The sequence below is a fragment of the Macrobrachium rosenbergii genome, chromosome 6 (genome assembly GCF_040412425.1).
Source record: "Macrobrachium rosenbergii isolate ZJJX-2024 chromosome 6, ASM4041242v1, whole genome shotgun sequence".
Taxonomy (NCBI): Eukaryota; Metazoa; Arthropoda; class Malacostraca; order Decapoda; family Palaemonidae; genus Macrobrachium; species Macrobrachium rosenbergii.
In genome coordinates this window covers 24,296,926-24,324,176 of record NC_089746.1, presented here as the reverse complement: position 1 = coordinate 24,324,176, position 27,251 = coordinate 24,296,926, and the positions used below count along the sequence as shown (strand labels likewise).

Below are 27,251 nucleotides of genomic sequence, written 5' to 3'. Positions count from 1 at the left end.
TCTCTCTCTCTCTCTCTCTCTCTCTCTCTCTCTCTCTCTCTCTCTCATTCCAAGTATGTAAAAGATTTATACTTGATTTAATCTTCCATTTAAAGCAGAGAACTCAACACTATCTATTTCTAGAGCATTACGAAAAAAATATTCATTAGGTATGCAAAATCAAAACACCTCTAAATTGCAATATAAATGAAACCTTTATTGTGTTTGATACCACTAAAGTAACTGATACGAAGCTTCTAAAGAATAATAAATCTTGAGTTTCATTGTTATCTAAAACTTTAAGGGGGAACATGATCCATTGATACAGAAGTGCTCTGAGTGAGCAAATGACGCTCTAAACCAGTTTTTGTAAGGCAAGGGTATCATTATAAGGTCATAGGTCAGAGCCTTTTAAGACGATTGCCTTTTTTTATCAGTCATGTACAAATTAAAACTTCATCTGACCGCTTTTAATTTCAAGGCAGATGAGATTACTAAATTCATTGTAGTTTTGTCCACGTGAGATGTTGAACCATTTTTAATGACTGAAACATCATGACGTGGACATTTTTTAATTGGATAATTTTGTATACATAAAGCTTTACGAAAACACATTGAGGTAAAACAAATCATTCTGGAAATTTTCTCAAAAATGTTGTCCTAATGCGCTGTTACTTACAGGCTTGACCTATAACGCGAGGCGGTCGGAATTAAATTTATCCGTTAAGCAGTGCAGATAAAAAATAATGTCCGTCTTCAGATTATTTTACATACGGGAGAACCTTTCTGGAGAAGATAGAGAAAAAGGATTGGAAAAAGAATTTGAGTGCTGATATACGATGAAAAATGATTCCAAATCCTCTTCTAGCTTTGCAGACCCTTCTGTACCAGAATCTGCTGCCTTTCTGAGCTGATGCCCTCTGAAAGGTCGGGGCTTCTCGGAGCTCCATGACGGTGCGCCATTTAGGATACACCTTGCAATCGGCTTTCTAATTAACTGAAGTTAAATGCAGCACTAAGATATTCTTGATGAAACTGACCTTGAATCAAGTTTCCCAATGCATGAGAGATTAAGTGGACACTCCAGTAAATGTAGACTTATGGACCCAGAATTCAATATGAAGCCATTGTCAAATACTGATACTGATTTCACCGGTAAGTTTCTAATTAATTACCTAATTTCATTACTTAAGTCGTTATGCATGACAAAATGTTCCCAACAATCTTCTTAATAGATAAGGACTATACAACATAAAGCAGTTCTTGATTTAGAGATTCTGTAGTCCCTAGTTTTGGACAATTTTATATTTGTGATTGATTTCAATAGCAAATTCATTAACGACATCCTTCAACTTAATATTTTTCAAGTTTATATACTAAATTGGCTGCATAGGTTTTGTGATGAACAACGCCATTTTCTTCATCTCTCCTTTCATTTGTTGAAAGCTAAGGCTAGCAGGTTGGACAACTTCATGCTCTTTTGTAGCCCCAGATTAGAAGAAGGCAAGGAGAAAGAAAAGGGAGAAGGAGTGGTAGGGTTTAACCCACGGAGAAAGAGGTACTCCAGCCCCCTGTAAGAAGGAAGGTTATATGAAAAGCCAGATACTGGAAGAGAGTTCTTGACATCTGTCACTTACGATGCTATCATTTTTCGAAATATTTCGAAGAATTTTTTTACTAGTTTCTATCTTCTTTTTCGCAAATGATTCTGACACCAAAGGATGCAACCTTCACAGGGGCTTTCATTTTTCCTATAGATAGAACTGTCAACTGAAAACATCTTTTTGATTGCTTATTAATGTCGATTTCTTTTAATGCCTTATCCATCCACAATCAAAACCTATAATTGTCTGGATGCTGAGCTATGAAGTATAAACGAAGTACATTAAAAACAACTGTTTTTAGGTTGTCATGTAACTGGAGTTTTAACAATTTTTCTCAAAAATACATTTTCCTTGTAGCACTGGCACTTTCTTTAAAAATTAATCTAAATAGTGAATGATATTATCTGTTACAGGTAGGGTGTAAGAAAATATTTTATTGCCTTAAACACTTGTTGGATTTTGACATATTCCACTAGTGAAAATATTGCATTCAGATTTCAAACTCCAAAAATGTTTAGATATTAGCCTATTATATTTCACTAGTTATTCATACGGAGAGAGAGAGAGAGAGAGAGAGAGAGAGAGAGAGAGAGAGAGAGAGAGAGAGAGAGAGAGAGAGAGTCAGATTTTCTTTTGGTCCAGACGAGGAAATTTCCCACCGATTTCCCCCTGGCACCAAGGGAATAATATCCCGATCCTGCAGGACCTTCGAAACTGGTTTAGCACAGGGCAACATGGAAGAGAGAATAAAAAAAAAAAAAAAAAAAAAAAAAAAAGGCAAAGTTGTTCAAGCTATGCATGAACGATGTGGGAAATACCCTGTCGCCGAGTTGCGAAATTCTTATTCGTAAAACGAAGCAAAGATATCTAGGTCATTTCTTGATATATACTAAATTTTCCTAAAACTGGGTGGTAAATATTTTCTAGTGGTGAGAATATAATCACTTAACAATGGTACATCTGTGAGATTATTAATCAAGCTGGTGAAAATGGATCGAGAAATTATATAATCATTCATACACAAAAACGAACACGCAATCATCAAATGCCCCGAAAATTTCGTTCGTAAGAAATATAATATGTTTTATCGATTTTCTTAATTCTGTTATTATAGCTGTAATGCAAAGCATGCATTCTCAAAAGATATCTATGAATATGTATTTCTGAAGCAAAAAAATTCAAGCTGTTTAAATATGTTTATAATATGCATTCGGCCGGACAAAACTTATCTTGAAAACAGGCTTCAAAAATACATTCATTCCTAGTCGAGAATAAGTCCAGTTCATCATAAAACTTTTTTCACTGTGCTTTTTCCATCCTTTCCTCTCTATTATTCCAGCTAAAGCAGTTTCTTTTCGATGTCTGGGCTTGTACAAAATGAAAAACTTCCATCAGGAATAACCACACTGATCGGCCGTAAATCTGGAAGTGATAGGGGTCGATTCCAGTAGCCTCGCACGAGAGACTTTAACCTATGACATTATGTGGGCTGATGGAAACTGCTTGAGCCAAAAGTAGCTCACCGTGCTAACTTCGAGCTTTTGTCATGCAGACTTGCGCAAAGCCGCTTTTTATTTGGTTTAATTGCCATTTCTAAAAGAATTCAGTAAACTAGGATTTCCTACTGCCCTTCTGGGTCGGGGCAGATGTCTTATAATAAAATATCAGTTTCAAATTAAGCAGCAAATCCTTTAAAAGCAAAATTTAGAAGTCAGTAACAGATTATTCGAATTCAAAATCGTTAATATTATAAAATAAAAGAAGAAAGGGGAATTCTAATTAGTTTCTGAATACTATTTTTTAAAATAGGATTTCACCAGAAAACAATGTTACCTTGAAATTTCTCCACTGAATCAGACAAGGTTTACAAGTTCCTCGAGTGCAGTTTAGTTTACTTTAGAGAGAGAGAGAGAGAGAGAGAGAGAGAGAGAGAGAGAGAGAGTTAAAGTGTTTTATACGACAGTAAAGGCGACTCACTTAAGAACAGTTGATTGTCGTCAGTTTTGTGTGACATTTACTATTGCAGTGACCTGTCGGGTTAATTTTCCAGATTACTCTTTTAAACTTTTGTGCACAGGCTGTGACAAGGAAGAACAAAGCTGTCAAAGTCTAGCAAAACCCCGCAACAGTAGTTAAAATAAATATATGGATTTAATACTGTGGACATCTTACCTTTGATGTTGGCAAACAAAACTATTATAATTACTATTATTATTATTATTATTATTATTATTATTATTATTATTATTATTATTATTATTATTATTATTACTTTTTACGATTTATTTTGTAGAAACATTTTCAGTCATCTATTACAATTAAATACTTATCTGGTAAAAGTGACCAGTAGATTATATATATATATATATATATATATATATATATATATATATATATATATATATATACAGTATACAGTATGCACACACACACACACACACACACACACACACACACACATATATATATATATATATATATATATATATATATATATATATATATATATATATATATATTTCTATATTTCCGTTGACGTTCGTTTTGAATCTTGTCCTTCGAATCTAGCTGTTTTTATATCAATGATCCGTGACGTGCATCTCTTACAGTGCTAACCTTGTCGGGTTATCCTCTTAGCTCAGTACTCACTTAAGTTTTATGATCAATATTACAAGATAATCCTTCCAAGCCCTAGATCTTTGGACTTTTATGTGAGAAACTAAAGAAAAAATAGTGAAGTATATGTGTAATATCAAATATTTTTCCTTACAGACTGAATTCCGACACCAACTTGACTCTAGATTTTATTAACTTGAAGCTAAGAAAAGCAGCGTCAGCTACGACTGAATACTTCCACCGAGGAGGCTAGTTGTTAGTATTCTTCACTAGCCTGGATGTTTATATACTGTATATGCATTTGGCTGTTTGTTTCTTGCCAGATTTACGCAAAAGTTATGTGTGCAATTTTATGAAAATTCTGCCAAATATCGGCCTCGGAACCAGTAACAAATGATTCGATTTTAAGAGAGACTTGCATGTAAATTTTAGCAATAACGGACTAGAAGGGAATGGATTCCTCAGCCCTAGTGTGGAATTGAGGTCTTCGGACGCTCTAGTCGTGTTGGTACTTTATTTAGTGGCATGTCCTCTTCAACAATGAGCTTCACCTTTCTTCCTTACACACGTGCTCCTCGAAAATAATTCAGAAAAATGTTTGTATAGGTAAGCTTTACCAATCTCAGTTTCATACTTTGTGATTTACAGAGATTGATAGCAATATTTTGACCACACTACTAAGTTCTAAAGCTTAACTATCGTAAAGTTAATATCATCTTAGGAGAGAGAGAGAGAGAGAGAGAGAGAGAGAGAGAGAATCCATCTTAAAGAAGGATGGACGTTCATAAGTTACTTTTTTGCCTTGCTATAGCAAAGGAAATTCCCGCCGTTTTCCCCCCAACTATCACGGGCCACTTTCCCAAAACGACCCAGGATCTTCGGTTGTTCGGTTGCCAACGTCAAAAATTTGAATACTCCTTGTGCATTGATTTTTAATTGTTTTCCATGGATTCTGGTAATAACTGCAAATGGAAATACAGTGCCCAATTCAAGCTACCAATTTAATTTAAATTAGAGGGCTGAGATTACTAAAAATACGCAAAGAAATTCATGCATATGTCAAAACCGGTTTCGAGTCTGAATTCCCTCCATCCGGAGCGTATCCTCCCTCATGTGCTATTCAAAGGGATATATAAGCTAGGACGAAGACGGTCCAGCATCAAACTCACCTGACTTCTCTCAAGAGAGTTAATATTCAACAAAACTATCAGGTAAGTCAGAATTTTTTTAAAGGAATCGAGTGCAATTCGTAAGAATTTGCAAAATTCGATATCTATTTTTTTTAGTATGTTTAACACTGCATTGATCATACTTTAAATAAGAAAATGATTTGTTTGCTAAAAAAAAAAAATGTACGCTCAGAGGAAAAGGGTCTTAGCCATTTGGTAGAAATACAATAATTTCATTGTGTGTAATATGTATTCTATTCCTTGATCTTGCGAATTTATTGTATTTATCATAATTCGATCTAGAGCTTCGGCAAGAATCGTTTGGAAAATATGAAACTCAAACAATTTTTTTTTTTTTAACTCATACCCCGTCAGCTTCTTTTCCACTTAAGTCAACTATTTTAGTTAAAACTGTAGGAAAGAAAAGAGTCGTTTGCATCAAGTTCTGCGTTCTACATTTTTCCTTTAGCAGAGAAATTATTTTTTTTATATAACTTCACTGACAAGTCTGTATCATATAAATGAACTTTTTTCTTTGTTAATGTGAAATATTTCTACAGCCTGATAAGTGCGTCATTATGGACATCAACGGTTCTTATGCTGAATAATTTTTCCAGTAGATAAGAACAGTATTTGTTATATTCCTTTGCTGCTTTGAATCCATGGATATATTCTAATTTCTTTGAAATAACTTAAGCAGTTATTTGAAATTATACATTATCTTCTATAAATTGATGAGATACACAGATAAAAGTCTTGCATTCTGGGCAATATTCTAATTTCCTGGAAATAACTTAAACAGTTATTTGAAATTATACATTATCTTCTATAAATTGATGAGATACACAGATAAAAGACTTGTATTCTATGCAATTACTTCTCTCTCTCTCTCTCTCTCTCTCTCTCTCTCTCTCTCTCTCTCTCTCTCTCTCTCTCTCTCTCTCTGATATTTTGTAAAAACTGACGAATGTTTAAATAATTATCTCCTCAGCCATGAAGTTCCTGATCGTCGCTTCAATCTGCGTCACTTTGGTTGTCTGCCAAAATCGGTTTCCATCAAAACCCAATGTCCGTACATTGCCAGCTGATGTGCTTAGAGGTTGGTCTTTTTTATGGTTTCTTTTATTTGCAATTATTATTTCTATGTTACTGTCTGTCCAAACATTTATTTGAAAAAAGGTGCCAATGACACTGAACTTTCAAAGCGTGCTCTCACCTAACAGAATGTCCATTTGTTAAAGGTGGAAAATAGAGCCAAGAAAACACCAAAAAATAAATGTTAAGATAAGTCATCTCTCAGATAAATATAAGCTAAAACACCCAAGTCACTAAGAAATGTAAGACGATAAAGCGCGATGCTTTTAAACTATATTAGAAAATTTATATTTTATATCAATGAAAAGAAGTTCCCTAATCCATTTCTTTTGGGATTTTTTTTTATCATACTTTTAACAACACATACCCTAAGGCTTGTCACTTTTGAGAGTTTTAACAACGAATACCTTTGCCACTATCATGGAATTCATTGGCAACAAACTACTAATTTTTCCCCCTCTGATATCTGTGGTTTCCCAGAGCAGATGTCAATAAGTCTACTACAGGTTAATTGCATATGATCTCTTCTCCTCCAACAGATTTCCCAGGAGTCTGCTTCGGGTCTTCTGCTTGCCGAATCTTTCACGTGGGCCAATCGTGGCCCCTGAGTCCCTTCTGCGGCAAAGCAACCTGCCTGAAGGAAGGAAACAAGTTGGTCGAGAAAGTGGAGGATTGCGGCCTCCAGCCAAAGAGGAATCCTGGATGCAAGATCGCCAATGAAGGCGACTTCCAGAAGCCATATCCTGAATGCTGCCCCGTTTACGAGTGCCAGGAAGGGCCACCCTCGAATACCCAACGCAGGAAGAAATAGCAGCTGCTGGGAGAGAAAGAGCTGCACAGGCAGCAGCAGCTGCACGTGCTGCCAAAGCTGGTGCTGCATAAAGACGTAACCTTCAGCTCGCATAAATTACCGTTACCCTTTATCCAGTTTATGTTTTGACTGTTATTTTGAATTCATTCCTCGACGGCAAAATTAAAACCCTATCGATATTGCAGTATTGTAACAGGATGTTGTTTTCATGGCGGTTTTAAGGTTAAAGAAATAACAAAAATAGGGTTACGTCAATGGTTTTACCTTTACAATTCCATCAGGGAGTGAAAATGAATAGAAAGTGTACTCCGTGGGCATTAATAGGATTAAAAATCGGAACGTGATGTATTTTATTTTCAGATACGTCTAGAAGTCTTTCATTATCAGACGCTGTTGTTGTTTGAGAGCCGCAATATCTTTTGTGTAGTAATCTTGTCATAAACAATTTCATGCAAATAGTAAAATAAAGTAGAATTCCTTATTTCATTGTATTAATCATCCCAAACGGAAAAAAGCATGTTCATAAAAATTTCGCTCAATAAGGTTTTGTATCTCCTTTCATCATCCTTTCTGTTTTTCTTTAATGCTTAATTAATTTTTGTTTTCTCTTTTCAGTCTTCTAGAGTCTGTTATTCTTTTCATTTTGTCCAATATACATGTAACCTTTTCATTAAGTTCCTAATTCATTATCACATTACCTATTTTTTTTTAACTTCATTTGAGACTAAAAGATTTAGACTAGTAGTATACTCTTATTTCTAATAATCAAAGTAAATTTCAGGAGCATTCGTTATGAATTAAGCAACGTAAAAAAAAAATGAAAGATCTTTAACGGTTTGTACGTGGAAGTCTTTTATCTTACGTGAAGATAATTCTGAGTTATCTCTTTCTTTCTCTAGACATTATATTATTTTTGAAAGCTGTGCCCTTAACATTCAGAACTGTTAATTTCAAATTTCCAAGGTTTTTCAAACTTATTTTCTTAGTGAATTTCCCCAAGGTTTTCAACGTAAACTCCGCGTGAATTTTGAATTCCTTAAAGTAGATAAAAAAAAAAAAATGGTTCAGTTATCTTTTTTGGCCTGGTTAGCAAAAATATAAGATATTTACGAATAGCGTAGCTTCATTTATAAGAATTTCAGCTTTTATTATTCTTTCATGTGTTTTTCACTCTGTTCATAACCCTTTGAAGGCTGAGTGAAGTATTATAAACATCACTTGCCTACGATCTATGTATGTAACAAAAATTCACGAAGACTATGTCCTTGAGCGTTTAAGGTGGCAGTGACGAACTTAACCTTGTCGAATTAAGCAACATAAACTAAGGCTTTGTCCTAAAAAATTTGTCCTTTGAATCTAAGTTAGTCAAGCGGAGCAGTTTACAAGAGAAACTATTTCCCTGTACAGCTTTCACCGGTAATTTAACCCTGGTCCATTCACAGGCAGCAGTTTCCTGATGCCTATTTTAGTCACTGTAACGCAAGTGAATTAAGAACCATATGCGTTTACGATTTTTTCAGTCAGTTAATTTTTTTTTTCTTCTTTTTAAATGTTTTCTCGCAAGTGACCTCGTCTTTATTTGATAAGGATCGATAATTTTAAGCTGTTCTTTTTTTTTCTTAAAGCAGGACTTACCAAAATTGTCTTTGTCGAGCTTTGAATTGGTAGCTTAAATATAAAAGAGCTGACCTTTTATGTTCTTAAGATATTAGGCTGGACTTTAAGAATCTTGGTCACTTTTATATTGCAGAGAATTGTTAATTCAAGTTTTATTCTTAATCTTATTGCTCCGTCCCAAAATGACTTACAAAATGTTTTCAGATTCCTTTTGCTCTACTAATACAGAGTGAAATTTCGTAAAGTTGTACAGTGTGATTAGTGAGTTTTGAAAATTATAATATATATAGCTCACTTATTTCGAGGTAGCGTGACAATAATATTCAAACATATGTTTCGGACCTTCGATAGTCAAAAGGAAAAGATTTTATCCTTTTCTGAATATGCACTTATGTTAGAGCCTAAAGTGAAAAGAGCTTATAAAAAAAACAAAAGGGGATATTTCTTAGCATTTATTTTAGGAATATGGTTTTCGTGGTAAGGTTCTATGACATTATGTACAATATATGATTCAGACACTATAATAGGAATAAACAAAATTTATCCAGACACGAACGCAGACATAAGAATGTCTTAGATTTGAGCACAGATAAAATGGATAATTCAGCCGTGGGAAGAGGTAAAACAAATAATTTAGATCTGGTTATATGTATAACAAAGGATTTAGACATGGAAAGATGTATAACAAATGATAAGACACAAATACAGTTAAAACAAAAGATCTGAATATAATTACAGGCATTAGAAAAGATTTAGAACGTCTGCTTAAAAATTAATCAGCTGTATAAATTCCACTCTTAGTCTCACCTTACATGAATCAGATTAATTCTTGCAGTCTCCAATTTCCAATTAATTTTTAATTCATGTATTGTATTAATCTTGAGAAATGGATAGGACTGACGTTAATTAAATTATCTCAGATTTTCACAAATTCTTGGTAATGGAAAAAACTAGACATTTAGAACAGGGGCATTGGGACATAGGAAGCTACCGACGATAGGCAATGTAAAAAATAACTTTATTATATCGTAAATAAATCATTCTTCTGTTTAAAAACTATGGGTATGCCGATGATACTTTTCAGATCCCCACTCTTATGCAGTGCTAGCCTCAGTAGCATTTGAGGGGGCTGGTTTCCCTGCAATAGCAGCGGCAATTTCCGCTTCAGTTGGGTACTGGAGGGTGGCGCCTTCCTGGCACTCGTACACGGGGCAGCAGTCGGGGTACGCCTTCTCGAGGTCAGCTTCGTTGACGACTTTGCATCCTGGAGACTCTTTTGGCCTCAGGCCGCAATCTTCAATTTTCTCGATCAGTTTCTCTCCTTCCTGGGCGCAGGTCGATCTCCCGCAGAAGGGAGTCAGTGGCCATGATTCGCCCACTTTGAAGACCCTGCAGGCGGTGGATGCAAAGCAGGCTCCTGGGAAGTCTGTTGAAGAGAAGACAGGAACCCAAATGTACAAAAAAGTAGTTATTTTGCAATTGCTCGCTGGGTTAGTCATGGAAAATTTCATAAAGTTCCTTCCACGCGAAATTTTGTATCCAGTTATTGAGAGAAATATGAAGATATTTTAAGCTTTTACCATTCTGGTACTGCTTACCTAAGAGAAATTTGCATAGTATCAAATACGAAAACTCATTCTGTGGTTTTCAAGGCAACCTCATCCCCATAAATTTAGTTTTTAATGAAACCGTAAAATTTTTAACCACCTTGAAATTCATAGATTTATTTGCTGGTGTGGACTGAATGACAAATTTTGTAAAATGATAACAAAACTGAAAAAGTTTAATTTTGATTCATTTTAGATTCAACCTTACTATCTCAACTGAATATTCTGCTGTTGTAATTTGTGAGGTCAACTTCGACTGCCCTTGTGGAGACTATGAATATAGGTTTTAAGTGCTCAAACGAGTTAGTCGCCTTCGTCGACTTTCAATCATGACGTTAACTGGTTATTTCCCTTTAGAAAAGTCAGACAAAGCAAGGGTTTATTCCTCTCACATTTTAAGCGACTCAAGAATGAAACGACTTTCGTCTTACCTCGTAAAACATCGGCGCTCACATTTCTTACGTTTGGTTTCGCTGGGATTCTGGTCTGGCAGAAGGCAACAGCGACACAAACGGTGGCAACGACGAGGACCTTCATGGCTGTAAGAAGAAAGGGTATTGTAAGTTAACTGAATGTTCTAATATTTCTATAATAAACCAATATTTATTTGGCTCTCTATCTCTCTCTCTCTCTCTCTCTCTCTCTCTTTCTCTCTCTCTCTCTATATATATATATATATATATATATATATATATATATATATATATATATATATATATATATATATATACATACACATATATACTATATATATATATGTATATATATATATATATATATATATATATATATATATATATATATACAGATACATATACATACATATACATACATATATATATATATATATATATAAATTTCAATGCTACTATATTATATAATATCCTTCCTCTATTGTTTATTATATATATATGGTTATGTGGACAGAGAGTTATACTTCTATAGAGTCCTCTCTCTCTCTCTCTCTCTCTTTAGATATAGAGAGAGATAGAAATAGATTTCAATGCCCTACTATTAGATAATTATCCTTTATCTGCTTGTTTTATTACTATATCCGGTTATGTGGAAAGAGGTTATACAATCATATAGGGTTCTCCCTCTGATTGTTATAACACACAAACACACACACACACACACACACACACACACACACACACACATATATATATATATATATATATATATATATATATATATATATATATATATATATATATCTTCCATCCAGAACAACAGATAAACGAGTAATGAAACAAGCAAAGGAAAGATAACTATGTAATGGGGGTGCACTGAAATTATTCCTTGTTCAAGCTATCAACTCGCAAATCGTCAGACGAACTAGATAATCGACATTTACAAAAGTATTCAGCTCTGGACATATTTTTATACATTTTGTCGAATATAAAATAACTTTTAGTACAAAACCTTGAATCCGAATTCATGACTTTGTAGTGACAAGCGTATCTTAAAAGCGTGAAGAAATCGTGAAGCTAAGATGTCATTGTGCTGTTACAAATACACGAATATCTGGTAAAAGACGTGACCAGTGAATTCTATCAGTATAAGTTACAATGAATTAATATAAGAAGCCTTATGATTATGCGATGTTTCTGACACTTACCTGCTCTCTTTCAGGTGGAAAGGATGCTAAGTTACTTCTGAAATATTCGGCTGTCTGTGGTTGTCTCTCTGAGTGGCGTATATATATATTCCACCACGCTGGGTAGAGTTCCCCCCGCGGGGTGCCCGAGTGGGTCGTTGCTAAAAATTATTTTCATTTCTTTTGTGAATACTAATCCTTATTGGATGACTCTCCCGAGAAAAGCAAAATAACGTCACTGAACACATGGATTTATACATCTGAATCTTAAAGAAGAAAATAGAAGAAAATTGTCCACAAGAAGGCTTAATAAATAAGGTGATAAACTGACGACATGGCAACCACATTATATCGTTCTCGGAAGGAATTTACCAACCTGGGATAATACGCAGAAGTACTTAAAGCCAGATAGGGGGCTTTTTGATTACCCAATAGAGGTTGCAAAGAATAATAACAAAGTCAACTGGGTCCTTAGTGCGCGTCTTGCACGAGTTCTTTACGTTTTCCCTCCAGGTGATTACTACTTAGCACATTCAAATATTGGCGATCATGTACTGATATAGAGATCGTTCCTTAATTTGGAGAGTTCCTTGAATGATTTTCTTGAGTCAATGAATTTTATTTATTTTATTTATTTATTTCTTTGCATACTGCATGCATACTAACACGTGCAAATATGTGCAAACATACACATGTATACACACACATATATATATAACATATATATATATATATATATATATATATATATATATATATATATATATATATATATATATATATATGTGTGTGTGTGTGTGTATATATAGTTTTCTATTTAAATGGGAAACTGTCTTCATATGTGATAATGAAACGGTATAATGCAGCTCCGTCATTGGTAAGTCATTTTCATATGCCAAATTTGATTAACGAATTCCATCTCATTAATCATTTTTATCGGATTCCCTTCAAATATTCATCTCCAAACTTTATCCACAGGATAAAATATGAAAGGATTGATTGTGCATTACTGAGTTTCCATTTACCCAGAAGACAGGATAAAAGATATGACTCCTAATAAATAAATTGTCTGGACCTATAACGCAATAAAAAAAAAAAAAAAAAAAAAAAAAACAATAACAACAACCTACATATTACAACATTATTTTGCTTGTTTGTTTTCACAAATCTCTAGTTTAGTCCTAGGGGCCAGTCGTCATTTCCTGTCAGCTTAAAAAACCACAATAATGATATACCAGACGTCCTCCAAATCTCACGGGTTTCCACTGGTAGTTTATGATTTTTATTACTATGAGTATTATTATAGTAGGAAAAGAATTTATGATATTCATACGGAAGAGGATAAATATCTGAGGCCATTTAAAATTCGTTGCTTTAAAATACTAATCATATTTTTATTGTTACATGATCCTCACGCGCGTGCATGCACATAGAAATAAGCACACACAAGCACACGGCACACCCAATCACACGCATTTACTTACACACATACACAAAACGCAGACACACACATATATATATACATGCATACATATTTATGTATGTATGGATGGATGCATGTATGTATATACTGTGTGTGTTTGGGTAAAAAAACTGGTTGAGATTTTAACAATACATTTATTTCCTTAGGCTTAAGCAATCCCTCTCTGTCTGTCTGTCTCTCTTTACCGACGTATCTGCCAGTCAGTATATATATATATATATATATATATATATATATATATATATATATATATATATATATATATATATATATATATATATATATATATATATATATATATATATATATAATTAACGGAATAGTCATTGTTCTTATTTCGACACCAGATATCTTTATGGACAGAGAGAGAGAGAGAGAGAGAGAGAGAGAGAGAGAGAGAGAGAGAGAGAGAGAGAGAGAGAGACATATTTTACTAACGAGATATAATCTATTATATGCATATTTTTAGACCAGGCTGGACCAAGATCGTAAGATATACCGCGATGGTACTAACCGGCGCTATCCAGACACGGCTGCCAGCCAACGTTCCAGTACTTTGGACATAAACACACCTTAGCCAGGGGCGGCAGTTCTCATAGCAAAGTCTTAAATCTCTACTTTCAGTCTCTGGGAAAGGAAAAACCCCACTGATGACTAAGGAGCACATTTCTTCCGATACCAGAGGCCGTCAATTTGTTGATCTGGTGAGACTGGGAAAAAAATATAGATAATTGAGAAATACCTTCCTAATCTTCGAGCGTCATGTGAGTCATATATTGGCCGCAGGAGAAGTGTTTGCAGTGCAAACCCGCTTAGGAGTGTTACGAAATAGGAAAATGGCATGGGCTATAATTCATAGATTCTTTTTTCTTTGTTGCCTGGTTGCAACGTCATTCAAAGAATGGCTGAACGGTCTATATACATACATATATATATATATATATATATATGTATGTATATAGACAATATTATTTCACATTTTATATATATATATATAAAATTAAGACCAGGAGGAGTGCCTGCATATTTTATATATATTTATATAACAGATATATATATATATGCATATATATATATTCATATATATATATATATATATATATATATATATATATATATATATATATATATGTGTATATATATAATATGCATATATATATATATATATGTATATATATATATATATATATATATATATATATATAATATATTATATATATATATATATATATATATATATATATATATATATATGTATATATATATATATATATATATATATATATATATATATATATATATATATATATATATATATATATATATATATATATATATATATATATATATATATATATATATATATATATATATATATATATATATATATATATATATATATATATATATATATATATATGAATGTATATATATATGCATGCATGCATATATATATATACATATATATTGCTATCTGTTATTTTGAAAGATTAAATATTCGTAAAATTTAATTTCTATAAGATGTTTTTAATTTGCAGGCACTCCTCCTGGTCTTAATTTTCCGACTATTCGTTGTGAAAACATAAAATATTCCACCCTGAGATTTGCTCTTGAAATAATATTGTCTATAGTCCCTAATGTTATCATCTTTACATTCCAAAATTGTTGATTTCTGAAAATGATTGTCATGTTAAGGATGATCATTTTAACAAGATTTTTATTTTTTTCACCTTACGCTCTTCTGTCTGGGAAGCAAGTGTCTCAAGAATGAGAGCAGTAATGTAGAGGAGTTGATGAGTTTTTACAAAATCCTCATGTCTGATATCCCATAAGGTAATCAGAAGCATCATTAACAATAAAAACATCTTTTATTAATGATTTTCCAAGCGATTAGCCATCGAATGCTGAAATCTATCATTCCCTTTCTTGTTTAGTTTAAGCTGCTTGTGACGAAAGACTAAGTCATCAAAAAGAGAGAGAGAGAGAGAGAGAGAGAGAGAGAGAGAGAGAGAGAGAGAGAGAGAGAGAGAGAATACAGAAAATAAGCAATTTATCATTTTCATTTGCTTGCCTTTTTGTGCTATTGGTTACATCTTTCTGAGATTTTCCGGATGTCGCAAATGGAATCATCTTATTATCTTAATTGTAGTTCGTCGAAGCTATGTTTTTAATCATCTTGATATAAAACTGATGGCTGGAACATCTGAATAATAATTAGAGATTTTTTTCCCAATAATTAGAGATTTTTTTTACAATGATAAACGGCGTATAAGTTCCCAACGGCTCAAGATGATTCAAGTATCTCTTCAAGAAGTCCCTCGTTTTCCAGTATCTTACAGTTGATACTGAGGAGGTAACATTATGTTGAGTAACAGCAATATGTTGCGACCAGTTCGTGGCTAGCCTGTCATATATGCAATCATGTAAAACAGAAAAAGTGGACACACAATAATCCTGCAGAAAAGCTAAATCAGAAAACAGGCAGCAAGAAGTAAGATGGTGAATGGGTGTACAATTCGGGATTCTTGGGAAGGACAAAGAAACCTGGGCGTAACTTAACACAAAGAAGGACTTACGATAAATTCATTTGCCAGGACAAATGCTCTTACTATAATCAACGCCATTTGGATGGGTGTTACGTTATTCCCAAGGAAATGTGAATTCGATATCAAGGGATATCTGTAGCAAAATATTTGTGAATATAAAAGACTTTCGAGTATACAGATATATATATATATATATATATATATATATATATATATATATATATATATATATATTTATATATACATATACATATATATATACATATATATATATATATATAAAATAATATAATATTATACTTAATGATATATTATATTATAATCATATTATGATCATTATAATTTCTTATCACAATTTGATGTCAAAGTAGGAAAAGCCACACGGAAGAAAAGATTTCTTTTAATGTATTTTTATATTTAAATAATGAATTACAATATGAATATAAACTATTGATCACATTACATCACAGATCATTTACAGATATTACGGACTGGCTATAGAAATTTAGAAAATATTGAGATTTATTAAACAATAGAAAATCCAGACCAGTAAAAGTTTTTGCCAGGAATTGCCACTCGTAATAAAACCAGAAGAGTTACATTGCATTTTACTTGAAATTGAAATAATTTTCTTTCATTACGAGTGATCGAATTGAAAGGTAATCTCTCCCAAGAATGGATGATTTATCACAGGTAAAAGGACAAGCTCTGTGCTGATCACGTCTGGAAGTCAAGACGACCTCGGAACCAGACACTTAGGCAGCACCAGCTGGGGGAGCCTGTGGAGCTTCTCCTGCTGCAGCCCTTGCAGCAGCTGCAGCTGCCTCCTTTGCAGCAGCCTGGATTTCCTCCTCGGTTGGGTACTGCAGGGCAGAGCCCTCCTGGCACTCGTAGACTGGGCAGCAGTCAGGGAAGGCCTTCTCGAGGTCAGCCTCGTTGATGATTTTGCATCCTGGGGACTCCTTAGGCCTAATGCCGCAATCTTCCACCTTTTCGAGCAGTTTCTCTCCTTCCTTTACGCAGCTGGCTTTGCCACAGAAGGGACTCAGGGGCCAAGATTCACCCACTTGGAATACTCTGCAGGCGGTGGATCCAAAGCAAGCACCTGGGAAGTCTGTATGACGAGTAAAGAGGGGTAAAGTTTTAGCTCATTAAACTTTCGGAAATATTAGCAAGAGTAGGCTACTGTATAGGGACGTTAAATGTAGAACTTACTGAAATACTGTGAGAAGAATGTTAAAAATATATTGATGTATGAGAGAGCAGTCCTTTAAGCATATTGACGTTGTACGTAAAAACTAATGAAATATTAGAAAAATATTTTTCTATTAATAAGAATGGCGAGATTGCAGCATTGTGCAAAATGCCTATTTTTTTCAAATAATATGAATTCAGGTAATGATGAAATCTTTTCTATTTTTATTTAGCAAGCACCCTTCCAGTAGAGCATTCCAAAATAACAGGAAAGTCTACACTTTCAAATCTTGTTTAAAAGAAAACCAGAGATCAACTAAATTTAGCTGTAGTAGTCTAGAAAAAATTTATCAGTTTTTAGCTCGACACTAGACAGACAGATAGATAGATAGACAGATAGATAGCTAGCCAGATAAAATCAGAAAAACAACTTACCTCTGAGGACATCTGCGGCCAGACTGCGAACAGTTGGCTTTGCTGGGATTTTCGTCTGGGAGAAAGCAACTGCAACGCAGACGGAGGCGAACACTAGGAACTTCATCCTTCCTGCAATATAGAAAATGGGTCACGTGGCGGTTAATCCTGGTTAATCTAGAGTCAGGAGAGAGAGAGAGAGAGAGAGAGAGAGAGAGAGAGAGAGAGAGAGAGAGAGATTTCCAAATATCTAGGAAAGGGTAAGGGGTGAGGTCATTATGAAAATCAGATAGCTTGTAAGCGCAAAACTGGAAATTTATCTCCCTATTAACCCGGTATGGATTCAAGTCCATTAACGTAAGTGAAGTAGTACAGTCAGTATCAGTCACTTAGTCGAGACAGGAAAGAATTATGTTCAAAGCTTGGAGGCAAAATGATACGAATTATGGGCGATGAAGAACACTGGCATTGTGGTTATCACAATTACACGCCTAACCATCATATTTGCTTCGCTGGTGACGTATATTTTTACAGTTTATTTGTTAAAATTTCAACCTGAAAGTTTATCCTTGTCACACACGCACACACAGAGAGAGAGAGAGAGAGAGAGAGAGAGAGAGAGAGAGAGAGAGAGAGAGAGAGAGAGAGAGAGAGATACATACATAAGTTTATAGACATGCACATGCAGAGAAAAGAAGGAACTACCTAGTTTAGTTTCGTTTTTTCACGACCACGAATATGTATGTTTTCAATATATTCAACAGCAGTAATATCCGGAACTGTAACACTTGTCAGAGAGAGAGAGAGAGAGAGAGAGAGAGAGAGAGAGAGAGAGAGAGAGAGAGAGAGAGAGATACATAAGTTTATAGATCTACACATGTAGAGAAAAGAAGGAACTACTTAATTCAGCTTCGTTTTTTTCACGACCACAAAATACGTATATTTTCAATATATTCAACAACAGTAATATCCGAAACTTTAGCCCTTGCCAGAGAGAGAGAGAGAGAGAGAGAGAGAGAGAGAGAGAGAGAGAGAGAGATACATAAGTTTATAGATCTACACATGTAGAGAAAAGAAGGCACTACTTAATTTAACTTCGTTTTTTTCACGACCACAAATGCATATATTTTCAATATATTCAACAGCAGTAACATCCTAAACTTTAGCCCTTGCCAGAGAGAGAGAGAGAGAGAGAGAGAGAGAGAGAGAGAGAGAGAGAGTGAGAGAGAGAGAGACCGTAACCATTTTCTTGTGTTATCTTAGGAAACTTACTTGATTAGATTGGATAATTTCCTGGGAAGTTGTGCTGAACCGTGGCTCCTGACAAGCTTTATATCCAGCGTCTTGGCATTGGGATACAAAAAGAGTTGCCACCTAGTTAACATTCTTTGTTTTCCCTTTTTCCCTTTCAAAAAAGTTGATCTGATTTTGATATTCGATAACTTTTGTGTTAATTGCCTCGGCAATTTCTTCATCTGCACTGTAAAATTAACAATCACCTGTTGGAGAAAGTTACCAAAGAGAAAATATAAGTAGTTTCGATAAGTGAAAGGATAAATGAAATGTTGGCACCTTTGCTGAAGGTTAGTCAGCATTTCCTGACCTAAGTTATATATAAGAAACTGCATGACTAAGTTACATGGAAATGACGCTTACCCTGGAATCGAATAAGTTATGCGCGGAACAATAGCAGCAGCAGCTACAACAAAAACACCAGAAGAAACAACGAAATACAAGGATTCGACATGTCAAAAGTACTCTCTCTCTCTCTCTCTCTCTCTCTCTCTCTCTCTCTCTCTCTCTCTCTCTCTCATCAAGATTTTCCATTTTGATATTATATGAAGAAAATGTGAAAACCGCTTTTATTTGGGTTATCTTAAGAAACAGCGAGTGGGTTTGCCCCACATTTTGCCTGTTATCTAGACTGCTTTCACTTTCCACTCTGCCTTTTATCTTACATGTTCTCTCGCCTTTCGGCTAAGGGTTTAATTATCCTGTAACACTTGAGCTTGCTTTTAAGTTAATAATTTGATTACTGTTCGACATGGTGATACAAATCACAGACATTCTCTTTTACTTAAAATATCCATTGACTCATGATCTGAATCTAACAATGACGTAATATGTAAATTATCTCTCTCTCTCTCTCTCTCTCTCTCTCTCTCTCTCTCTCTCTCTCTCTCTCTCTCTCTCTCTCAGGTGTACGAATTGACAGCCAGTCAATAAAAAAAAAACGGAATTTCAGTTTATGAGACCTTGGTTTTATCTTGAAATCCTTGTCAAAACTGTTTTCCCATAATTCTGTCTTTCTTATCACTTCATGCACAAGAAACCCAAGCAAATATACTGTGTATATACAGTATATATATATATATATAGATATATATATATATATATATATATATATATATATATATATATAATATTTATATATATATATATATATATATATACATATACATATATATATATATATATATATATATATATATATATATATATATATATATATATATATATATATATATATATATATATAAATATATGGATAAATATTGTATATATAGATATGAATATATATATATATATATATATATATATATATATATATATATATATATATATATATATATATATATATATATATATATATATATATATATATATATATATATATATATATATATACATACATACTAGTATCTGTTCGTGTCCAAAACACAGTTAGACTATTGCCACATAAATATCATTTAAAATGTTCTCTCTAAGAAATAATGATTCCAGTTAAATTCTCTTTAAAGAACGAACCGGTTACCTAGGACCGGTTTCTCAGGCCTTCAAGGCTGAATCGATCAAGAAGTGAGACCGCGCCCACTCAAAACCCAAAACTTTCCAGTAGATACTGAATAAATTTCAGTTCATTCAAAAAATATGCAGAGTCACTTCAGATATTCATTTCAAGCCAGTTCACTGCATTTCTACGTCCTTCAAAAGAGAAGATAAAAGAAAATCGATTATTTCTCTAATAAAGATCACTCACAAAACGCTAATTCTCTTAAATCTGACTCGCTGAAAGAAAATGTAAATATAATTGTTTCAAAAGTCAAGTGTCACAAAGAATTAGTGTCTGCTTTGAATAAACGTGCCACTAGGGAGTTGCAGGCTACATAATTGTTAGATTTAGTCAACTATCTTTAACAGATCGGGAGAACTCCTGAGTCATAATAAGATTTGTGAAGACATTACCCTTCATTGTTCGACCCTCAGTGCTTGAGATGACACTAAAAATTGCAAAGCGTAATTAATGCAATAACTTGACCGTGTATATAATAAAGATATGTAAACACGCTCCTCTTCAGCTCCAGCTCAGTTTCTTATGCTTACAATGAACGTTTAAAAAACCATTATGCGTGGTCAAATTGTAGTAAAAAAAAAAGTAGTCTGATAGCGACGATCTGTGTTCATTTTGCAGAAAGAATAAAAAAGAACTTTACCAGGACGATGGAAGCTTAAGAAATTCAAATACACGCTTTGACCTTGAAGAAAAAAAAGTATTAGCCTGAATTGCATACGATACTAGGATACAGTTATTTTCAGTTCATGCATTTCAAATGAAATTGATTTACTGAGCCAGCTTAACCTATTAGAATATTATTCTATCGGCTTTCCCATCATAATGTAAATTCACAAAGTCAACGTCTGTTGGTGAGATAGGTTTTGATTGTCAGAATCAAGAGTGGATTTGCCAAAGACATGACCAACTGCAACCTTAAGACAACAGAATACAAAAGAGAGGATATTTCGAAAAGTTTATTGACTCTAATAAATTCTTAAGCAATTGTATGGAAAGATATTTGCAATAGGTCTTGTTTTGGGAAGCAGTGATTGTATTTCTTATTCTGGATGATCATTCTGTAACAAATGTAGCCATCAAGTCCCAATTCTTGGTGATTTGCGTTTTCCACCATTTAACGAATTTTCATTTAAACGAAGGTGTCGAAGGAAAACGAGCGAAAATATATCGTTTTCAATGTATTTTTCCTGAAACTGTTATTGTTACGTTTGAAAATCATTTTCATACAAATATATTCTATCGTCTTTTCATTCCCAGACTCTCATATCCTCAATGACTTTAAGTTATTTTTTTGCTTTTGTTGTACACACACACACACACACACAGAGAGACAGAGAGAGAGAGAGAGAGAGAGAGAGAGAGAGAGAGAGAGAGAGAGAGAGAGAGAGAGAGCACCTGAGTTTGGCCTTCATGAGAGAGGAACTGGTTTCTTATGCGAGATACTTTTTGCTAGACACTGAACTAACGCAATTTACCGTTATATTATCAAACTTCTTTTTTTTTTTTTTTTTTTTTTCCAAGAAATTTACCCCCATAAACTAATGTCTGTTATCGAATAAAAACACCTCCGACAATCAGCTGCTGCCGCCTAAGGCAGCTGCTGTGCCCGAACGGTTCCTGTCTAATGGATGTCCATATTTCGGCTTGAAGAACTTTCTAGTTTTCTAATTAAATGGAGGACTGAAGTATTGGATCCGAGGATCAATTCCATGTTAATTTAGGAAAAAGAAGGAATGGAGAGTTGTGGATAGAATTACCTATTAATTTTTCATTCCCTCAATGGAGTTGCCATGGCTGATGCTACAGCAAATGGTGCCTTGCAATGGGTTTACATGGCGTTTAAGGTCAGCGTCTTTGTCTTAGAGATTTTCTATTTCCGTGAAGAAGTAAATAAATTACATGACTCCAAGTCAATTTCTGGGGAACCAGTATTGTTATAATTTTCCTGAATTGTTGTCATTCATTTATCCCGCTCCTGATCCTTTTCTTGGCTCGAAGTGTCCCTTTTCCACTGGAAGTTCTGATAGGAACTTCGCGGTTAGACTGTTTCCGTCAACAATGGTTCAGCTGTGGCCTTCCTTTCTACTTCATTTACGGCCATGGCAGTTTTCTTTCCAAGGCATATAATTATATCCTGCAGAGACAGAGCATATTATTCTGGCCAAAACTGCCTCCACTACTTCAGGATAGTTTGATTTGCAGACGATTATTAGGCAATCTACTTCCTTCTTTAATCATTCTGAACCTATGCCGTTTATTTTATTAGACTTATTTATTCTTGAGTTGACGGCCTATGTCCTCTGCAGGTATCACTGAAGTTTTTATCTTGCTTCTGATTGGCCGATCCATTTGCAGGTAAACTGTGGTTGGTGGCGAGCATCATGACATTCTGTCAATCACGATTAGCTTCAATGATAACGGCTCTGGCTATGAACCATCAGCTCAGAATAGAAGAAATCCACTCTATTGTTTAACGAGAGTAATTGGTGTATAAAAGCCACTAACTTATTTTAGGTGGCACAATAAAGCCTCTAGTTCGAGGAATCGAATGTAATTCACAAATAACCGCAGACAGTTTGGTTGATACTGAAACTAACACGTGATTTCTCGATGCTGTCTGTAAAACTTCCTTTACTGGCTTACTGTTTGTGTATTGAAACTACATAGGCTTTGTGAATCCTAAGCAAAACAAACTGTTCAGCATTTTGTGTAATATCCTTCTTTTCTTTAAATGTGTAAATCTATAAACTGATATATATATATATATATATATATATATATATATATATATATATATATATATATATGTATATATATATACATATATATATATATATATATATATATATATATATATATATATATATATATATATATATATATATATATATATATCATGTTCCATAGTTCGGCTGTTACTTATTTGTTACCGTTCTGATTCAAAAGTTTCAGTGTTAACTGTAAATGTTCATTAGTATGAAAACATGGAAATAGATGGTTAGAGATGTTGAAGATCAGATGTGCTTTCTTAAGTTCCAAGACCATGGCATTTAATAAGCAAAGAAAACTATTTTGCTTAAGTCTATTAAAAGAGAAACATCTATTACATCTTAGTACCAATTTTGTAAATGAAAATATCTGAAGTAGATGGATTTTCATTTACTTTGCCCAGCTTTTTATAACTCCCATGTTATTACAGTATTGTATGTTCTCATGATTTAGAAATCCTAACGAGAAAGTCGTCATTTACCAGATATAACAAATAGCCACCTAAAGTAAGATAAAATATCTGTGATTTTCGTCATTATCAATAAAGGACTATTTTTTTAGATAAACTTATTTGGATTTTTTTCGTAGCGAGTTCTTGGCAAATAACTAAACACAGGATAAATATGTTTTGAAGTTGCTGACTCATTATCAGACATTTATTTGCTTTTAAGCATTTAGTTGAAAGAACAAATTCCGTTAAAAAAAACATCATACAAAGTCCTCGCTTACTTGTAACAGCTATAAAATTCAGTAGAATTTTTAAATGCATGCCAGCCTTTTGGGTACAAGTTTAGAAATTCGGATTTAACAAACTTTTTCTCGAAATTCATCACAGGTAACGCCTATTTGGCCTCTTTCATTGGCAGACAGAAGAAAAAAGAAAATAGAGTTGCACCGATGTTCAGTCAAATCTGAAGAATAGGTATGAATGAAAACACAAAAATAATTTGTATAGTGTTTTGTATTTGGTATATAGAATCACATGAGTGGCATTACAAAAGTATATTTGTGCAGGAACAAATGCAAACTTTCAAATCAGGTTGAGAAGTTAAATTACAATAAAATCTTCAACTTAGGTAGTTTTGTCTTTCATTTGTTTTTTAATGGTACTAGTCACTCTGGTAGCAGCTACTTGTTGCACAAGATGGTGATCCCGGTGTGTATGAAAATGAAAAATGCGAGTGTGTGTTTCAAGTGCTTATGCTGCAGCGGGAGCAGCGGAGGACTGTGGGCCCTGTACAGCAGATGCTGCCCTTACGGCAGCCTCTTTTGCAGCAGCTTTCAGTTCTTCCTCAGTTGGGAACTGCAGAGCAGCGCCTTCCTGGCACTCGTAGACGGGGCAGCAAGTAGGGTAGGCCTTTGTGAGATCAGCTTCGTTGGCAATGCGGCATCCTGGAGATTCCTTTGGTCTGACTCCGCAGTCTTCCACTTGTTCCAGAAGGCTTTCTCCCTCCTTCAAACAGGTGGCTTTGCCGCAGAAGGGAGTCAGAGGCCAGGATTCTCCCACCTTGAAGACCCTGCAGGCAGTGGATGCGAAGCAAGCGCCGGGGAAATCTGTTGCAGGAGGAAAGATGATAATGAGTTTGTTTATATGTCTAACAGAATTGTTGTCGTCCGATCACATTGCTGAAGTGTACAGGACAGTCAGGTCTCCCTTGACAGATTTGTCCTGTATCAGTTTTGTGACGAGCTTTCCATATTATTAAAAGGCAGTTTTAAGTTCTGCGCTCTTTTTTTTATAAGAATTTTGCATGCGACTTAAGACTTGTGACATTAATTTCCATATCAATGACAGCCAGTTTTATTTCTTGTTCTCTTTTTTATAAGAATTTTCATGCGACAAAAAGTTCATTGCTATCTTATAGTAGGCTATACACTTTCGGTCGCCTACTGTAAAGGGCGAGAACAAGTGAGGTCAAAGGCATTTTAGAATAAAGCAGTTCTTTTGAAATTATTATAATGATGATTATGGTCAGTTGCCAAAGAAGAATAAAACCGAAATATAATCTTATGAAATAATCCAACGTCATTAAGATGAAAAATTAAATTTATGGCAATTTTCTCAGAAAAAAACAATTACCGGAAAAAACAAACTGAAAATGGACAATGTCATTATTTACAAAACGACATAAATATTCATGTGGGGATACCACAAAAAAATTATAGTAATTTTCTCGGAGAAAACAATTGTCAGTCATTTTCATGATTTACAAAACGAATTATATAAATATGGAAAATATGCAAGTGGGGATGCTAAAAAAATCCAAATATATTATAGTAGTTTTCTCAGAGAAAACACTTATCAGTAAAAACAACGTTAAACTGGAAACAGCCATTTTCATGTTTTACAAAGCGGAATATATAAATATGCAAATGGGGATGCTGCAAAAAAAAAAAAAGAGAAAGCAATTATCAGTAAAAAGAAAACGAAAATGGAAATATTCATTTTCATCAGAACGCCATAAATATGCATGTGAGAATGTAAAAAAAAAAAAAAAAAAAAAAAAAAAACCTTACCTCTGAGAACATCAGCAGGCAACTTGCGAGTGGTTGGTTTCGCTGGGATGCGAGTTTGACCAAGCACCACGGCGACGCACAAAGAGGCTACGATCAGGACCTTCATGGCTGTGGGCAGGAAAAGATGGCGTGAGAAAGATGGCGTGAGATATTATATAAATATATATATATATATATATATATATATATATATATATATACATATATATATATATTTGTATATATATAAATATATATATATATATATATATATATATATATATATATATATATATTTATATATATATATATATATATATATATATATATATATATGTATATATATATATATATATATATATATATATATATATATATATATATATATATATATATATGTCTTATAAATACACAACACACAGCGTGCTTGCATATACATATGTACATCAGAGAGAAAGAATTTGAAATACCCTAAATACACACACACACACATATTTGTATATATGTATGTATTTATATATACACTAACATCCACGGACACAGATGTGTAAGGCCGTAACAACATACTCAAAGGGGAGACAGACAGACAGACAGACTGGCAAACAGAGAGAGAGAGAGAGAGAGAGAGAGAGAGAGAGAGAGAGAGAGAATTACAAAGCTTTCAAATCTGATACGTGAGAAAAAAATAAAGACTAAAAAATTTTCCAATCTCACAGAGTTGCATAACACCATTACACGGAAGGAGAGAAAGATAGCCTCTGGGAGAGAGCGAGAGATAGTGCGACAGTGGGAGAGAAAGAGATTACCACCCAAGCGCGAACACACACGCACAAACTCTAGACGTTTTAACCGCTGAAACAAGCGTACCTGGTTGGTTTGGAAGCCTTGTTGCCACACTGACAGAACAACTGGTAATGTGGAAGGCTTCGAGTGCTTTATATATTGTTGAGAATAGCAGGAAGTGACTAAGAGACAGCAAAGGACCAGTTACCAGTTGCATGTTTTCTTGATTTCACATTATTATTTATCGTATTCCCTGTTGGTCAGGCTACTTAATATAACCAGTTTCTAACTTGCAATATTCAATGCATGAAGTTCAAATAAATTAAAGACGAACAAAATTAACTATTAAAACAAAAATTTTTATTTTTAAAAATTGATAACGTCGCTCAGCGGAGGATATCAGAATTTGCTGCAAGAATACTCTGTGGTTCAAGTGAGAACTGGATTTTGCTATTTTTTTTTTCTTTTCATGAGGGCAACTAGCTCAGTAGTTCAGATCATGAGCTGATTAACGGTTTTGATGATATTTCTCGGTTTTTTATCTATCTCTCTTTCTCTTTCTTCAAACCCACTCACACACACACACGTATATATATATATATATATATATATAT

General features: G+C 33.9%; 4 protein-coding genes across 4 annotated transcripts; 1 reads left to right on the top strand and 3 right to left on the bottom strand.

Moving 5' to 3' along the window:
• Positions 1 to 5,305: 5,305 nt before the first annotated feature.
• On the top strand, positions 5,306 to 7,764 carry LOC136839751 (uncharacterized). Its single transcript, XM_067106098.1, has 3 exons — positions 5,306 to 5,410; positions 6,360 to 6,467; positions 7,003 to 7,764. The coding sequence occupies exons 2-3, from the start codon at positions 6,362 to 6,364 to the stop codon at positions 7,272 to 7,274; spliced, it is 378 nt and encodes a 125-aa protein (XP_066962199.1). The 5' UTR covers positions 5,306 to 5,410; positions 6,360 to 6,361; the 3' UTR covers positions 7,275 to 7,764.
• A 1,564-nt stretch (positions 7,765 to 9,328) lies between these two features.
• On the bottom strand, positions 9,329 to 12,200 carry LOC136839342 (uncharacterized). Its single transcript, XM_067105235.1, has 3 exons — positions 12,120 to 12,200; positions 10,930 to 11,037; positions 9,329 to 10,317 (listed from the first exon to the last, which is right to left on the bottom strand). The coding sequence occupies exons 2-3, from the start codon at positions 11,033 to 11,035 to the stop codon at positions 9,986 to 9,988; spliced, it is 438 nt and encodes a 145-aa protein (XP_066961336.1). The 5' UTR covers positions 11,036 to 11,037; positions 12,120 to 12,200; the 3' UTR covers positions 9,329 to 9,985.
• A 4,321-nt stretch (positions 12,201 to 16,521) lies between these two features.
• On the bottom strand, positions 16,522 to 19,076 carry LOC136839341 (uncharacterized). The gene is made up of 3 exons (XM_067105234.1): positions 19,008 to 19,076; positions 17,757 to 17,867; positions 16,522 to 17,241 (listed from the first exon to the last, which is right to left on the bottom strand). The coding sequence occupies exons 2-3, from the start codon at positions 17,860 to 17,862 to the stop codon at positions 16,883 to 16,885; spliced, it is 465 nt and encodes a 154-aa protein (XP_066961335.1). The 5' UTR covers positions 17,863 to 17,867; positions 19,008 to 19,076; the 3' UTR covers positions 16,522 to 16,882.
• Positions 19,077 to 24,301: 5,225 nt separating this feature from the next.
• Positions 24,302 to 26,869, bottom strand: LOC136839750 (uncharacterized). The gene is made up of 3 exons (XM_067106097.1): positions 26,722 to 26,869; positions 25,876 to 25,983; positions 24,302 to 24,912 (listed from the first exon to the last, which is right to left on the bottom strand). Exons 1-3 carry the CDS (start codon positions 26,852 to 26,854, stop codon positions 24,557 to 24,559), a joined length of 597 nt encoding a protein of 198 aa, XP_066962198.1. The 5' UTR covers positions 26,855 to 26,869; the 3' UTR covers positions 24,302 to 24,556.
• Between the last annotated feature and the right edge of the window lie 382 nt (positions 26,870 to 27,251).